The sequence below is a fragment of the Pseudochaenichthys georgianus genome, chromosome 17 (assembly GCF_902827115.2).
Source record: "Pseudochaenichthys georgianus chromosome 17, fPseGeo1.2, whole genome shotgun sequence".
NCBI lineage: Eukaryota > Metazoa > Chordata > Actinopteri > Perciformes > Channichthyidae > Pseudochaenichthys > Pseudochaenichthys georgianus.
Window position 1 is genome coordinate 25,823,596 of NC_047519.1, and position 17,346 is coordinate 25,840,941.

The 17,346-nt window shown below is 39.9% G+C and overlaps 1 protein-coding gene across 2 annotated transcripts in view; it reads left to right on the forward strand.

The window, feature by feature from the left end:
• LOC117462253 (laminin subunit alpha-3-like) overlaps positions 1 to 17,346 on the forward strand; it is a 55,770-nt gene that overhangs the window by 19,973 nt on the left and 18,451 nt on the right. For both annotated transcript variants that reach the window (XM_034104388.1, XM_034104389.1), the window contains exons 12-38: positions 207 to 341; positions 1,420 to 1,554; positions 2,735 to 2,869; positions 3,043 to 3,095; positions 3,528 to 3,627; positions 4,495 to 4,547; positions 4,720 to 4,825; positions 5,029 to 5,128; positions 5,237 to 5,393; positions 5,998 to 6,136; positions 6,324 to 6,466; positions 6,767 to 6,870; positions 7,253 to 7,409; positions 7,933 to 8,096; positions 8,233 to 8,341; positions 8,426 to 8,523; positions 9,284 to 9,482; positions 9,627 to 9,753; positions 10,023 to 10,171; positions 10,690 to 10,805; positions 11,070 to 11,281; positions 11,372 to 11,576; positions 13,458 to 13,602; positions 13,702 to 13,842; positions 14,171 to 14,332; positions 16,458 to 16,559; positions 16,661 to 16,744. In XM_034104388.1, the coding sequence (XP_033960279.1) occupies positions 207 to 341; positions 1,420 to 1,554; positions 2,735 to 2,869; positions 3,043 to 3,095; positions 3,528 to 3,627; positions 4,495 to 4,547; positions 4,720 to 4,825; positions 5,029 to 5,128; positions 5,237 to 5,393; positions 5,998 to 6,136; positions 6,324 to 6,466; positions 6,767 to 6,870; positions 7,253 to 7,409; positions 7,933 to 8,096; positions 8,233 to 8,341; positions 8,426 to 8,523; positions 9,284 to 9,482; positions 9,627 to 9,753; positions 10,023 to 10,171; positions 10,690 to 10,805; positions 11,070 to 11,281; positions 11,372 to 11,576; positions 13,458 to 13,602; positions 13,702 to 13,842; positions 14,171 to 14,332; positions 16,458 to 16,559; positions 16,661 to 16,744 (3,530 nt within the window). The remainder of the gene's footprint in view (positions 1 to 206; positions 342 to 1,419; positions 1,555 to 2,734; positions 2,870 to 3,042; positions 3,096 to 3,527; positions 3,628 to 4,494; positions 4,548 to 4,719; positions 4,826 to 5,028; positions 5,129 to 5,236; positions 5,394 to 5,997; positions 6,137 to 6,323; positions 6,467 to 6,766; positions 6,871 to 7,252; positions 7,410 to 7,932; positions 8,097 to 8,232; positions 8,342 to 8,425; positions 8,524 to 9,283; positions 9,483 to 9,626; positions 9,754 to 10,022; positions 10,172 to 10,689; positions 10,806 to 11,069; positions 11,282 to 11,371; positions 11,577 to 13,457; positions 13,603 to 13,701; positions 13,843 to 14,170; positions 14,333 to 16,457; positions 16,560 to 16,660; positions 16,745 to 17,346) is intronic.

A 17,346-nucleotide genomic window follows, 5' to 3' on the forward strand; every position in this document is an offset into this window, starting at 1 on the left:
CACCAGCGTGGCCGTACCACTGTGTGCCACAAAATGAGAATAGTCAACTGATGGAAGTATTTGTCATGTATTGTTATTCAGCTGCACCAAAGAAAGTGCTCTAAGCAGGCCCTAGGGTTCAACTAAGTTCTCATTGAAACTATTGTTGTTAGGATTTTATTAACTTGTATTGATAAAATAATGATTTGGAATGTGTTCGTCTACAGAGTGTGTATGTGACAACAGAGGGACCTTGTATGGGGTATGCGACAATTCAGGACGCTGCCTGTGCCGTCAGAGTGTGGAGGGGGAGCGATGCGACCGCTGCCAACCAGGATACCACTCCTTCCCAAACTGCCAGCGTGAGAAGAATCCCCTTTCCAATGAGCAGCGGTGTCACTTGTCTGAATCATTATAAAACATGAACTGTATTTAAAAAGATTGTCATGGGTTCAAAGACAGAATGCCATAAAAGGAAATGTGGGATTGTATCCACACGTCAGTGTAGCCCGTAGTCATATTTTGGACTAATTGCACCAGAATGGGGTTAGTGTGCCAAGAATTATAACAGTGTGTCCAGCCAGATATTGTTACAGAAAGGTTTTCTTTGTCTGCATGAACCTGCTTGATGTAGTTAGTTTACCAAGTACACTTTAAGCAGGCTCATTGTTTGGCCATTAACTCTAAAGTAAAGACTTTTGACACTTGATCTTGAGACTCAAGAAAAAACATTCCCCAGGGAGTCTTGCTTAATATGAAATGGTGCAGACAAATATGGAAAAATACCAAGGCACTCCTTTGTCAGATGAAATTACATTATAAATGTGTTCTTCTAGCACATATACTGTAGCTGACCAAAGGGGATCAGCTCTAGGTTTTCTTTAGGGTCGTTAGTTGTGTCAGCACCACTTGATATTACGCAAGACTTCCTGGTTGCATTTATTTGTAATCTTATATATCTTAAATAAATAAATAATCCTTATATTTATTATAGCGCTTTATCAAAGACTCTCAAAGCGCTTTACAAATACACATTACAGATCATACATGTAATGGTAATCTACTGTGGACAATACCCACAGGAGCAAATTCGGGTGAAGTGTCTTGCCCAAGGACACAACGGCTTGACGCAGTGGGGCGGGAGCGGGTTTCGAACTGGAGTTCCCCAACGCCCCCTTGATCTGATGATCAAACGCACAGACCACTGCGCCACCCGTCCCTATCTTATCATCTTATCATCTTAAAACATTACACAATGTTTATATAAACGAATGTTTGAATGTATTATATTTAATGTTCATATTTTTAACCATTGTTATGTAGATTTTAATGAACCATGCAGTACGGATAAACAATGTTTGACCATTTTGATTCTAATGAGAAATAAGGAGTGTCTAACTGTACAAATGTGCACCTCTTGACCCTCTCTCTCTTCCGCAGCATGTGCCTGTGAAGCGGCTGGTGTGACAGGCCGTATGTGCAGTCCCAATGGTCAGTGTATTTGCTTTCCCAACTATGCTGGGAACGAGTGTGACGAATGTGTCCCTGGCTACTATGGATACCCAGACTGTGCCGGTGAGTGGCTTTGATCCCTTTTTGCCATCCACTGTAACTAAGGCAGATACACCAATTGGGTGCATCAGATCTGAGTCCAGGTGGAAAAAAGGCAGCTGCTGTGCTAACTGTGGCCTCTTCTCATGACTCTGTGGAGCAAACATGCTCATTCTCCCACAGTAGCCTGTAAAAACCCTCTGTTGTCCTCCGCATGTATTTAGACTATTAATGTACTCTGCACGACACAACGTTTCACTGACAGCGGGAGCATGAGAAATATATGGACTTCTTCTTTCTAGGGAATCATATTCCCAAGAATAGACAGCTGGGAATCTTAGAGGGAAATCAGAATTTGGCAGGAGTATTTGTGAACAATTATTTCATACCAGATTTCGAACAGATAAAAAAAAATTGAAAAACAGAATACCGTATTGTTAGAATACAGTATTTATCAATATTCATAATAATATTTATATATTCAACATACATATTCATAATAATAAATCAGTGTCCGAAAGGTAGCAGGAGGAAGCAAATGCTTATTAATTCCCACCCCTTAGTTACTGCTGATCAATGATTATCCTTTAAATGATTTCTGCAAGTTATTCCTACTTACATATTTATACATAAATGTACAATAATTTCTCATCTTCAATCACCTTTCTTCATTCAGATTCACCTAACCTTAATGAAAGGCTTATGTAGTGGCCAAAATCATATAGAAATGAAACTGATAATTAACTTAAAATAACACTGAGGCACTAGTTAGCGGAACTTACGCAGTGCAATGATCCAGGTCCAGACAAGTATCTCCGTTTGTGCATGTATTATGATCCAATATCATTAACAAAGGACAATCATCAGGTTTCCTATATTTCTTTCCTTTAGCCTTTCCTGTGGCTTCCTTACTTGTGGCTCGGAATACCCTCGTAAAAAACCATGTGCCTACTAGTGCTCTGGCTCCCACCACTACCTGTTTCCAATAAATACAATTACACCAGGTTCTCTAATAACCCAGTGCCCAAACATGCCTTCAAAATAAAAGCATAGAAACTACTTACTATAATGACAATAACTAGTAATACATTTACTATAAACAGCAGGAAAATCAATGTTAAACTATTACATAATATAAAGTGATATATAGCTCCAACTGCTTATATTGAAAAAGTTCTTACTTCAACATGTTTCCTGTCCACAGTCTGCCAATGTTCACCGGAAGGCTCTTATGGCAGTATATGCGACCCCCTGTCGGGTCAGTGTCTGTGTCTCCCAGGGGTGGTGGGCCAGCAGTGTGACCGCTGTGCCTCTGGACTCCGGTTCCCCCAGTGCTCAGGTAACCACATCAGGAACCATCATACTCACAAATAAAATCGTATTGGGGAAGCAGTTACATTTAATCATTTAAGTTCAGTAATGTGCTTTTGTTGAAGGATATCATTTCTAAATATTGACAACCTTTAAGCCATGTTTTTGTTAACTTTGTGGTGTGTTTCTTTGTGCTTCTAGCCCCCATCAGTGCGTGTAACCTATCAGGAACCGAGGTCACTGATCCTCAAACGGTATGGCACTCTTGATAAACGTACTTTATTATCTACCATAGCCCAACTTTTATCATTTCTTTATTAGCCTTGATAACATAAATGGTCACTGTCTAAATCGAGCACTGGTCCCTTTGGGTGTGGATTTGCATTACCTCAATGTTATATAACTGATAACACAGATGTTCCTCAGTAGATTTTTTCTAGGAAGTGTTTTTTTAAATGCAATTAAAATGACGGAAATAAGACTTCCTTTCATTTTGAAGTGGAAGAAAAACAATGCCTTGTTTCTGGAAGTTTGCTTCCCACTCTATTTTGGACCATGTGATATGTATGAAAGGCAGAAAAAAGCTCATTTCCAGTCAGAAAAGTTGCAGTGCTGCCAACGGATACCCTGCCTTTCAATAGTATTCTCAGTTAGAACAACCCTTAGATTATTTTCTATTGTTTCAGGGCTTCTGCCGCTGTTTACCAAGCGTAGAGGGAACGCTGTGTGACAGCTGTAAACCTCTCTACTGGAACCTCGCTTCTGAGCCCTCCCGTGGCTGTATAGGTAAATGAACAGTCTGGACATCTTTTCTATAACTATTATCAACCTAACTTTGTGAACAGTATAATACAAAAATAGGTAATACTTTGTTGTCCTCCTATCAGCCAAAAGTATCCTGGTCTCATTTGTTTTCTCGAGGAGTCCTAGTTCTTTTTTCCCATTGTAATAAATCCCCAGTATCACTTTTACAAGGCACTGATATGGGTCTTGGCACCTCTTACCCAGAGTATATGTCAACATTGCCCCTGTCAACAAGGTCGGATCTGCCTTCGTGTCTCTCAGAGGGGATTTGAGGAACAACACATAAATACACGCAAATTCCTGTTAACAGCTTTGAGTGTGGAGCTGCAGGTGAACCTGTGAGCGTTCATGCTGTGACTTTGCAGTAATGAGCACCCAGTAACACACCGAAAACAAAACCTTTGGACTCTTTCACCATCACAGAGAAATTACTCTAATCCTTTAAAAATGCTTGATTTTGGGAATAATAACATTGATCCCATTATCCAGCTAGTGAGGGAACAGCTTCTGGCTTTGTCCAGACCCCTGTCTAATGTTACAGAACAAGAATGTTGTCACAACTGCACTGCTTGAAGAAACAAGACGGGGGATAAAATAGCTTTTTTAATATCCAAAGAATGCCTCTGGTTGACTGGCCGGACATTAAGGGGAAGTTGTTTTTCTCACTTAGTTGAAAGCAAGCCAGGGCGGAAAAGCTTCTCTGGACCTTTGATGTGTAGATCTGTAAAGATTGTAGGGATTTCTGCCATTGCGTTTCACCCATGAAAGTGACAAAATCCTGTAATCAGAGTCTATTCACTGTGGATCCTCCTTTATACTCTCGCACCCTCTCCCCCCCTCTCATTCCAGAGTGTCGGTGTGATGTGAAAGGGACCCTGAGTGGAGTAGGAGAGTGTGAGCAGGTGAGTATTTTATTATTACCTGCAGTGCCTGATACTCATCTATTAATCAAATTGTCATTCAAATTAGACACATGTAGAGTTTTGACTGAATGGCTTATGTTGGAACAATTATGTAAATGTTGTAACAATTATTTAGTTTGTCTTGAATTCTCCTGATCATCTGTTTTTCTAGAAAAATGGACAGTGTCACTGTAAACCTAATGCATGTGGACATGAATGTGAAACCTGTAAGGATGGATTCTACCTGCTGCAGAGAAAGAATTATGTTGGCTGTCAAGGTAAGTCATCTTTCACACAATGTTTTTTCTGAGCCTTGCAGCGGTTTAACGTAACATCATTGGATGGTTAGAGTTGCAACACATTTCAATATTCCAGCCAGTGAGAGCAGGGGAACATTGTGTTTCAGTCTGGTATTAAGTATTCTTTTAAATATATATATACATAATATATATCAAATAATGACTTGTACTCTCTCTGACAGGTTGTCAGTGTGATGTAGGCGGTGCAATTGGCACGGCGTGCGATGACATCTCGGGACAGTGTTGGTGTCGTAAGAATGTAGTGGGCCGTCAATGCACTGAGTAAGATGTGGCTGCTTTGAATTTCAAAATGCATAGAAGTCTAGAAAAACGCACAATATACACTGTAAATGTAACAGTTTGAATGTAAGTCTTCCTGCACCTTGTTAGGCCAGCACCAAGCTACTACTTCCCCTCTCTGCACCAACTAAAGTTTGAGGTCGAGGATGGCACCACGCCAAATGCCAGACCAGTGCGCTTTGGTTTTAACCCCAAAGAGTTCCCAGATTTCAGCTGGAGAGGTTATGCTGTAATGTCTCCTGCACAGGTTAGTACATATTCACAACAATACCTTGATATATTTGATACACTAATGTGATTATTCTTATAGTATGAGCAGTCTATACTTGGATCTATCTGCTGCTTCAATCAACTTCTATAGCTTCCTTTTTCAGTCTATCCTGATGATTATTTTGCCTTTACCTCTGCATTGATACTCCTATTCGAAGAACACACTCTCTATTATATCATGGCTGTTGGAGAAGTGGACACCAGCTCTCTTTGAACTAACACCATCTCTCTTCAGCCGGAGGTGATCCTCTCGCTTACCCTTGGCTTTCCTGGCTCTTTCCATATTGTAATGCACTACTCCACCCCTAAAAGAAAGGGGAGAGCACGAGTGAGAGCAAGGATCTTGGTGGTGGATGAAGCTGGTTTTCATTCTTGCTGTGACTGTAAGTGAAGGGGCTGCCTTCGTTTGGCTGTGTTTTCCTCTCTTCATCTTGCTTGTTGTCTGTTGATTAACCCTCTCACTGCTATAGATCTCTGCCCATCTGACACTATTTGATCCTTTAACATTAAACCCTCATTTACCCTTGTCTACTCAAAGCCATGCAGATTTAGTCAGCTGTGTGTCACTCTCCTCCCCGCAGAGTGAAGTCAGAGTAACAGTGCATGTTGACCCAAAAGATGAGAAGCAGAACTTATACCGTGTGGTTCTGAGGTTCACTAACCCGAAAGGCACCAGTGTGACCGGTAGCATCAAGACTACCAATAACAGAGGCACTCAAGGTGAGGCTGCCTCTGATTCAGCTCTTACATTTCATATCATCATAACCCATCATTGAATAAATACAATAAATAACACATTTCCTGTATTTCATTAATATTCAAGCCCGAGTGTCATTCTTATGCTGATGTCCCAATCGTCAACCGTAGATGTGTGGCATTTAAAACATCCGTGCTTGCTGTTTTCCAGGGTCTGATCAGAGTAAGGAAGTAATATTCCCTGAGAGCCCCTCCCCATCCTTCCTCACCATCCCAGGAGAGGGCTTCGCTGAGCCCTTTGCAATGACCCCTGGGACATGGACCATTCACATAAGGGCGGAGGGGGTCCTGCTGGTGAGTTTATGAGAAAAAGAAAGATGTAGAATAACAATAAATGTACAAAAGACTGAAATAGGGATGTCACAATATTAGATTTTCACTACACAATGATTGTGTCCAAAATAAGACATAATGCCACTGTTATGGCAATATCTTTTATACAATTGAAATAATAGTGAGAATGCTTTCAGTCAAATCAGTTATTTTGTTGTTTTTGGGCATATTGTCTTCTTTATGCTAAATTAAGTTCACCTAAAAAATACTATTGCAATGCACTAGACTAAATAGCGTACACATATCTCTCTCCCTCTCCAGGACTATTTAGTGCTGCTGCCCCGGGATTACTATGAGGCTCCTCTGCTGCAGGAGAAGATCACCCAGCCCTGTACTTACTTACTCCCTGCAGACAAGGATACAAAGTAAGTCTTTAGATAGTCTGTGACTATGACTTATTACTCCTGCATGGGATAGGAATGTTTTGTTTTTATAGCCATACATCATTTTCTATATACCGCACACACAGTTCATACAGATAATGGATGGTTCCTAACTTAACACAGGTGTTTTTTTAGGCTAGAATGAACCATAAAATATATATGATTTGCTACACGCCAAAGGAAAAGACTATGCAGAGGGTACACAAAGCATATGGCAATCTGTTCCAACATTTTCCTTACAATAACTAGCATGCTAAGCAGTGTTTTGTATATATGTTACATTTTCTTTCTTCTAAAACAGCATGATTATATAGATATATTTCATCTTTCCTGCTCACTGCCTCTGCCTGTATGTCTCTCTCAGCTGTCTGCTGTATAAGCATGTGTCCATGGATGGCTTCAGCTCTGCTCTGGGATCACAGGGAATCCTCTCCAGCCGCAGCGGGCGCAGGAGGAGGCAGGCTCGTGTGCGCCGTCCCACCCCAGCTCACCCTGAGATGGCCGCTCTCAATGGCCGACAGGTAGGAAAGACTGGATTTACGTACAAGCCCATACAGTACTACAGAGAGTTTTACCCAATTACTTTTGGAGTCCTTATTTTGTTTCAATATTTTACCTTTCAATCAGGAGTAGGTGGAATACAAAGCTATAAAATAGACTGAGGTCATTTGGCCGGATCTTATCTGCCGTTTCAAAGTCCAGAATAATAGTTGGCTATTGAACATACCATTATAATCTATACTGATTGCTTTTATACCTCCCTTAAGCAGTTTTTCTTTTATTTGAGCTGCATAAAGGAATACTTCACACCCAGTGACCTTATCTATATCAATAAACGACCCTGTGTCACAATTAATTTTTATTTTATTGTGTTGTTATTGCATGCCTCTTTGGTGAACAGGTACCTATTTAAGTTTATTTAGTGAGCATATAAATGGATAGCTAGAACTATGAGTAAAACAATGATATACACAGGATCATTTTGGGGGTAAAGTATCTCCTTTAAATTCACTAAACTGACTTTGTATGACCTCTGTCCTGTAGTCTCAGCTCCAACTCAGTCTACGTGTGCCTCGTCCTGGCCAGTACGCTCTTGTCCTGGAGTATGCCAGCGAGGTGGACACTGTCCAAAATGTCAACATACTCATCAGTGGCGAATCAGGGGGCCAGATCCCAGCCAGGGCCAACATTTACAGTTGTGCGTACAGGTGAGTCTGAATTTGTATTTGTTGCTTCACCTTCCCAAACAATTGATATACAAGTCGTTTTTTGAGCTATGGTTTTGGACACAAAATGAGTGTTTCAAAGCTAGAAGTATATTTTCAACTGTTGTGTCGTTTGCAGCTTTTTGTGCCGGAGTGTTGCAGTGGACAGCAGTAATAAGGTGACAGTGCTGCAGCTGGATCATAAGACGGAGGTTCTTCTGCAAACCCCCACTACATCATTCCTGCTGGTGAGGGAAATATGTTCACAAAAGAGGTATAATAGCTCTAGATAGCAGCATGTAATTCAAATTAATATTGTTTTCTTTCTGTAGTATAAAGTGTATGCAGTCCCTATAGAGGAGTTCTCCCTGGAGTATGTGGATCCAAAGGTGCTGTGTGTCTCCACTCATGGCTACTTTACTGAAGACAGGTAGGTCACCTTGAATAAACTCCATTGCATGATTTTAATAACAACACTTGTGTAGTAATTTTAGGAGAAGCTGCTAAATGACTAGACATCTGTATTGTGTTGTTGTTCTGGAGGGTGGAGACACACACCTGTTTTCTAGGTTCTGTTGCACACATTCTTCCAGCTGTGTAAGGTCATTTAACTGGCTTGGAACTGAGGGTCAAACTCTCTCTTACTCTCGCTGTCACACTCAATTTACACTCTAAAGACCAGGTCCCAGTTACAAATGTGTTAACAGCTGTCTGTAAGTATGTAGTAATTCACCATGAACAGTGTGGAAAAAAACACCTCAAAAGGGAAACATGTCACAAATGAAATTGTGGGAATTGATTTGAAAATAAAGATACATTTTTCAATTGAACTTACACACACATAGACATGCAATGATGGCAAAAAGATATAAGATATATTTACAGAATATTAAATATTCTTTGAAAAGTAGAGAGAAAAAGTAGGAAATGTTGTGTTTGTGCCTGTTTTTGTGCAAATTGAATACCAAATCTTATAAGAAAATTGCACACCTGAAGCCAGAGTGTTAGCCTATAAAACGAAAGCTTTCCTTAGAAGTGTGTGTATATTTAGGATTATTGGAGATTATTGTTGTTTCACTAGCAACTGACACATCTCCTAACAAGTGACATTGTTCTGCTACAATAGCGCTTGGCCAATCCTATCAACAGGCTTTCAGTAACAACCTCTTGTTGCTGTTTACTGTTTCCAGTCGGGACTGTGTTCTGAGGCAATTCGACAAGCCAGCCTCAGCTTTGATACTGTACGCTGCCACTGATGGACAGCTCTCTTCAGCACCGGCTGTTTCTCCCCAACAAGGAGAGAATGAGGATTGGAGACAGAGACGACAGACCGGGGTCTTCCCTGTCTGTGAACCTAACAGTGATGGCATTCTACTTAAATTCCCTCAGGTAAAAAACCTTGTTGAATAATTTGAGCTTTTCTGGACTGCTGGGAGCTGGAGGAGTTCAATGAGCCACCTCTGCCGTGACATTAATTTTCAATTACACCACGACTGTTTGACACTGAAGCTTCCTTCTTTTTTCCTTCCACAGACGGAGATCAGTTTCACTCCCAATGTGCCCCTCCCGGGCAGGTATGTGGTGGTGGTCCATTATCACCAGCCTGAACATACCTCCTTCCCCGTAGAGGTTCAAGTGAACGCAGGGCGGGAATGGAAGGGTGAGTGTGTGGGAGGAAGTCTTAGGCGGACTCCTGTTAAATGAAATATAATTAAATTGTTTATCGGCTCCCATTGGATAAGTGTGGTTACTCACAGGGGAATAGGAAAGCCTTCTCAGTGAGGGGGTTTTCCTCCATAAAAGTAGATTAAGTCTCTTGGAGGATCAAAGGACCCGGACACACTTCCCTATATGGCTTCAGTTGTGGGACGGATTATTGTGCAGCATCCTCTTTCTCTGCTTAACTTAATCTTTGCTTTTCTATTACAGGTTCAATAAATGCCTCTTTCTGCCCCGCGGTCTCAGGCTGCAGGGCGGTTGTGATCGCTGATGGTCGTATTGCCCTTGACTTTGAGCCGAATTCTTGGCAGCAGCCCACCATCACTGTGATTGTGCCACCTAAGAAGACACTTACTCTGGTCCGTGGTTGAGTCAAACACAGTTCAAATGATTTTTCCCTCCAAAACTAAAGAAATGAATAAAGAAAAGAAATAGCAAGACATACTTCTGTGCAAGTCTACAGGTTTGAGTGACAAGTCTGTGTTTTGCCCTTGAGTAGATGCTGTAGAGAGAGCACTTGGCATGCTTAGGTCCTCTTTCCTAAGTGTTGTTCCATATCCCAACAAAAACAATGAAGTGACTGTATTCCACCTGACAGCCCCTCTCAGCTTTCTTAAAGCTACACTTCCAACCTCTGTAAGACAGGCGCAGGTTGGGCTGTAGTTGCCTGTTGTTCACTTGCTTTTCTTTCCCTTCTTTGGATCAAATAAAAGACTCATATGTCGCTGCAGGTGAAATCCTCAGTTATCTGTTTATCATCTTCTGCACACTGATCCTCACACTGATGTGAATACATAAAGCACATGACAAACAAACTTGAAGTTACTGGTGAGATATTTTTAAATCATTTGTTGTGCCTTTTTTTTCTTCTGTGCAGGATTATATCATGTTGGTTCCTGATAGCAGTTACACCCCAGATCTCCTGAAAGAGAAGCCACTGAATAAATCTGCAGATTTCATACAGCAGTGTCGAGGAGAAGGGTTCTATATTGAGTAAGTATCCACCATGTCTGTAGAACAAGCTTGACTCAATTTAAAATCTAAACATTTAATCAGTTTTTTATTTATCTTTATCTTATCTTACTTTTGATATGCTCTTCTGTCTTTATCTAAGCTTGTGTTGTTCTTTTAGTGCATTTATTTGTTTGGCAGTGCTGCAGTTTCACAATCATAAACAGTACAGTGGAAGTTTTTGAAAATGGTGCCCTCTAGCTGTAAGAGTAGAGGTTAAAACCACATACTCTTTTCTCCCCTCAGCCCGAATACTTCTCCCCAGTTCTGCAGAGACTCCGCCCGTTCTCTTGTAGCAGCCTTTAATGACGGAGCCCTGCCTTGCAACTGTGATAAGTCTGGCTCTACAGGCACCACCTGTGAGCCGATTGGAGGACAGTGTCCCTGCAGGCAGCATGTCATTGGTCGTCAGTGCACAAAGTGTGCCACAGGATACTACGGCTTCCCCTACTGCAGACGTGAGTCAACGGTTACTTCTGACTTCTGAATGTGAGACTAACCTAAATAGTTTTTAAATGTAATTGAAATCCCTTCTTTCCTTTCTCCAGCATGTGAGTGTGGCCGCCGCCTGTGTGATGAGGTGACAGGAAGCTGTATCTGCCCTCCTCAGACAGTCAAACCTTCCTGTGATGTGTGCCAGAGTCAGACTTTCAGCTATCACCCGTTGCTAGGCTGCGAGGGCTGTGAGTGCTCTCCAAATGGCATTCAAGCAAACGCAGGGCCCGACTGTGACCGAACTACAGGACAGTGCAGGTGAGGGGGAAACATACTTAAAACAAAGCTGTGCACTTATTAAGAGTAATGGTTTGGCTTTCAATAGATCTGTCATTTTATACTTGCTTTTTTAATACTAGACGAGCAGCAAATGGGATGCTTTTAAATGTTCCTTTGATGCAGTCAGAGCTTGGTAAAGCTGCATTCTCCCACTATGCTCCCTTTTTATGGAATACGCTGCAAGTAAAACTTTGTCTAGAGGCACTTCCTACTGTAAATGCTTTTAAAGGTATGCTACGATTAGCCCTTCATGAAACATGTAACTGTTTTACCTGATGCTATTGCTGATGTGATTATGTTTCTTGCCACTGCACAAATGGCCTTCTGTATTTATATTTGAATTGTATGTTTTTTTTGTTTAATGCCTTTGTTTTATGTTGAAACTTGTTGTGTGCCGTGTTGGTCAGGAAGAGATCTTGTATCTCAATGGGACATTCCTGGATAAATAAAGGATAAATTAAATTAAAAATAGATACAAAGGTTAATTATGGGTGTCAAACTCAATTTCATCGCGGGCCACATTCCCATAAAGGTTGCACTCAAAGGGCCGGTTGTAACTATATAAGTATATAATATATATATATATAAAATAATGTATTATATTACATTATTGCCTCTGAATTGGATTATTATCGGATAGGATAATAACTTAGTAATTAACTACATCTGAAAGCAGAAGTCCAGGGCAAATAATTAGAAGTCTCTTCAGTGTGCATGTCACAAAACGAGATGCATTGTGGGACATGTCGTTTTTGGGCATCCTGCTTCTGTAAAGTGGCATGTAAACGTATAATAAACTATATTATATTCTTTGCAAGCTCAAGTGAGGCCGCATAAAATGAAGTCGCGGGCCGGATTTGGCCCCCGGGCCTTGAGTTTGAGACCCCTGAAAAGAGTGTTCACAATATGTTTGATCTTAATTCCTGCATAATACAAGGGAACATAATTGGACATGTTTCAGAATTTCTTAATTTACCTAACCTAATGCTTTTATACTGTCTCTGTGCTATTTCATTAATTTATCTCATGGGTTATTTAAATACTTTGAGTCACATTTCCTATTGTTCAACAATTTCCAATATTTGTTATTGGATCATTTCCAATAACAATTTCCATATTTACAGAATAAATATGTATTCGGAAAGAGACAAAAAGGAGGAAATATTGTGTTTGTGCCTGTTTTTGTGCAAACGAAATACCAAATCTTGAAAGAAAAGGGCACACAGGGAGGCAGACCAGAAGAAGGTTAGTATGCAACCTGAGTGAATAAAAAATCCACATTACTTTAAAACTCAATAACCACATGCAATGTTTCTGTTATGTATGCCTTTTTTATGTTAACTATAGATTTGCTTTAGTCTACTCCTGGTCAGTTGTGTTGTCACTTTATTACAAAAGTTGTATTATTTTACTTCTTAATTTCTATTACTTATATGATTGTTTATTTTATCTGTAATTTACAATAGTAAACAGCGGCACACAAATTGGTTGTCCCTTTCATGCTCTCAGTTTTGAGTTACGGAAAAGCTGGAATGTGAGGCCTGAAGCCTCTAATGAAAAGCGTGCATCTTAAAGTGATTAATGAGGGGATCCGTTCACAGACTAGTCATGTTGATCATATTTTTTGTCATATAGATTTGCGGTCTTTAAATCAGCCTGACCTCTTTGTTAATAAAGAACCAATGGAAAGCATTCCCAATCAGCATCTTAAAGCAATATACTGTACAGGAATGCATAATGGGATTATATTTAAGGCTATTCAATATAGACTTAAATACCTTTTAAATCTATGAATCATGTTTGTCTGGTTTATCATCCAGATTTTGACTAAAAATAATGTGCATGTGTATTTTTCTGTAGTTGCAAGCCTAGGATTGCTGGCCGGCAGTGTGATCGCTGCGCTGCAGGTTACTATCGCTTCCCTGACTGTGTACCATGTAACTGTAAAGAAGATGGCGTCACAGCCGAGATCTGCCACCCAGACACAGGGAGGTGTCTTTGCAAAGTGAGTTCATCCAATTAGCTGATTCAAAAACTCTCTATCGCTTATTATTAGTCTTTCCTTGCTTTGACCTTCTCTTCATTATTGCTGCCATGTTTGTAGAGAAATGTTGCAGGCGTCAAGTGCGAAACCTGTCGGGAAGGTTCCTTCTATTTTGACCCCTCCAACCCTCACGGCTGTACTAGCTGCTTCTGCTTCGGGGCGACTGACCTGTGTCAGAGCTCCAGCAAACGCAGGGGGAAGGTGTGTTTGCTTTTCGTGCCCATGCATGTCTATAAATGCCTTTGGAAATGTTGTGCCCTGCAGAGGTTTCTGGCTGATGGCAGCTATATGGTGAAAGTAATTTATTTAATGAAAAGCTACGCATACAGATGTTCAGTAAAGAACCGACAATTGCATGGTGGTGATTTCTTTGGGATCTGGGTCAATTCTGGGATTCATCTCTTATTGTTTGTAACATGTCTATATGTATAAGATAGAAGACAGCTATCATTTGTTAATCGTGAATACTGTGAGATTTTTGGATGGATTTTTCAATGTACTGTACGCCCCGAACTCTCCCCGTTATAAGTTTGTTGGGATGCGAGGCTGGCGTTTGGAAAGTCCCGACCAGGAGGAGGTTACCTCTGTCCTGAACACAGCCAGCAACACAGTGGTGGCAGACATCCAGGAGCTTCCCCCAACAGCTCAAACTCTACACTGGGTGGCACCATCGTCCTACCTGGGAGACAGGGTGAGTGATTGAAGGAAGATAAGGAAGGCAAGGCAAAGTTTATTTATATAGCACTTTTCAACACAAGGCAATTCAAAGTGCTTTACAAAAAATGAAAGACATTAAGAAAATGGAATTTAAAATCAGTCATTAAAAAGAAAAGCTAATAAAATAAACATTAAAAGAAAAAGTACATGGATAAAAGTTACAGTGCAGTTTAAGATATGAATAGTTCAATTAAAAGCAGCGACAAAAAGAAAAGTATTCAGCCTGGATTTAAAAGTAGTAAGAGTTGCAGCGGACTACCATGATGGAAAAATTAAAATAAATGAGTTTAGGTAGGGAAACAGATACAGTATTTCCAGAGTTGGAGCTTTAAGGTAATGTTATGGACCCATCAAAAGAAAATAGAAAAACAATAAATAGTTGTATTATTTTATTTCAGTTCTGATGTTTCAATAGTTTTCAGAAATCTTACCGCCTTAAAAACTAAACTTATTTAAATTAATAATTTTGAAGTTTAATTTTTGTACCGCATCACATCAAATACCCTTGTTCATAGGGATCAAGTTTTTTCAATGCAGTAGAGCATTGTAATGGACATCTCAGTTAACCATCATCCTCCTGGCACACCTTTCACATATGTTTTCACTTCCTTAGTTATAGGACTCCATTTTAAGAAATGTTGCAATGTTCATAAAATCTTTATATAACAAATCATATATTTATATTATTAGATACAATTCTATCATAAATGATAGCAATTTATAATAATGATGGTATTCTTCCTAGTTGTGATATAAGACCCAGGTTATATACTCTAGATCAGTGGTTCTCAAACTTTTTTCAATAATTCAGCCAAGTACCCCCTGATCAGCGCAAAAACAATTTGTTAAGGAAAAAATGCCTATAAAGAGGTACAGTACAGCGTTGCACCATCAGTGTCTGATTTATTAAAACAAAATTGTAACTGAGAAACACTTAAATGCTACATTTCAAATGTTTACAATCCATCACTAAATTCATGGCAAACCAATTTTAACATCATGCAATAACACTAAGACGACATTAGTTGCATTGAACTGATCTTTTTAATAAATTGTACTTATAATTTAGTGAGAAACATGGGCTTGTGCTTCACTGAGGATCTTTGTCATTCTGACAGGGAGGCACCCTGCAGTTATTACATTTCACGTTTTGAAATATGTGTAACTCTGTTCATATAAAACCCATACTGCTCAAACTTCGTTACTTTTCCTACAATTGGTATATCTATTTATTTATTTATTTTGGGGCGTGGGGAATGAAGAGAACAAAAGATTATGAGCATTTTATGAGCATGGGATTTTGACCCCTCCTATGCATAATGCTGCGCTATACTTTGCGGCCACGCGCCGTTGACAAGCAACGCTTATTGTTTAGGTGTCCTTTGATAAGCAGGCAGTCATATAATTAACTAGAACTAGCTAGATCTGATAGATTTGGACATAAACGCGAGTGAAGTATAACCGGACGCGAGAGAGAGATCAGATCAGCTGCTGCTGACGGAGAACACGCAGCTCTGCATGATCACAGCTCCGCCGCTGCGACGGACCGTTGAGTGGAGCAAAATTAAAAGTTAGACCTAACACACGTAGCTAGTTTATCTACTCTGGAACTAGCTAAACTAGTTATAAATATATTTATTCTTTACTGTCGGGTCACTTAGTACAGGTTCAGCGAGCTGCACGAGACTGACGGGCTGTCAGGAGAGGGAGAGGAAAAGAGAGCACCCCGTTTATTTCCCCCATTTTATTATCCAAAATTACTGTAAACTTTTGAATAAAGTAGTTAATCTACTATTAGTAGTTTGTTTAAATGCATTACTTATGTTTTTCATTAACATAAAATAAATCCCATGTACCCCCAGTACTCCAACGTACCCCTAGGGGTCCGCGTACCCCCATTTGAAAACCACTGATATAATAAACTTATTATATTCTTTGCAAGCTCTTGCGGGGCCACATAAAATGAAGTCGCGGGCTGGATTTGGCCCCCGGGCCTTGAGTTTGAGACCCCTGCCCTATATACATACTTTTCCTTTAAACCAGGAAATCTGTTATTTCAGATTAGCTGACAGATATGTATTTGTGTGTCTTTCTCTTAGGTTTCATCTTATGGTGGATTCCTCACCTATCAGTCCAAATCCTTTGGGATTCCCTCTGAGGGGATGACCCTCATGGACAGGAGACCTGATGTTGTGCTGACTGTGCGTAGTGCTACTTTCTCACTCACAAACCTCTTATTTTGTTATCACTGGCTTATTTATCCATCTTATTTATCCATCCTATTCTCCCCCCCCCCCTTTAGGGTCAAGATATGACCCTGATCCACATGGCTCAACAAGTCCCACTCCCAGACAAGCCGTATCAGGGCAGAGTCCAGCTCTTAGAGGTAAAGTACAAACCAGTTCCTCCATTCCGTTAAAAATAGTAAGTAAGTTATTTCTATTCAATGGGAATCTACCTATTAGATTTCAAAATGTGTTTTTGTAACTTGTGTGATGTATATATTGAAAGTGACACTATTTGAATTATTTAATTGAAAAAGGCTTAATCATCTGTGGAGTTTAAATGTGCTTGCGGGAAGTTTACAGCAATTTTGATTAGTGATCTTACAAATGTTTTAAACTGGGAAAAAAGCTGAACAATCATAACAAAGGGAAGTTAAATCTTACAAAAGCACTCAGCACTGATTACCTTCAGACCTTCTTTTTTTAAATCTTCAATTTAACTTTAAGATCAACAAATAAACTAAGGTTTGGTCTTCATATATTTCAATGTAACTCCTTTCACCAACATTTTGATTAGTATTTGTAATTTGAATAAAATATCTCTCTCTCTCAGTAACTGTAATTGTTTTCAATAACATTCATTTTGTTATTTCATGTTTATTGCTTTTATTTTTTATTCTTATTATCCCTCATTTGTACTATCTGTGTTTCTCACTTATTCTGTTGCTGCTTTAACACCTGAATTTCCCTACAGGGATTAATT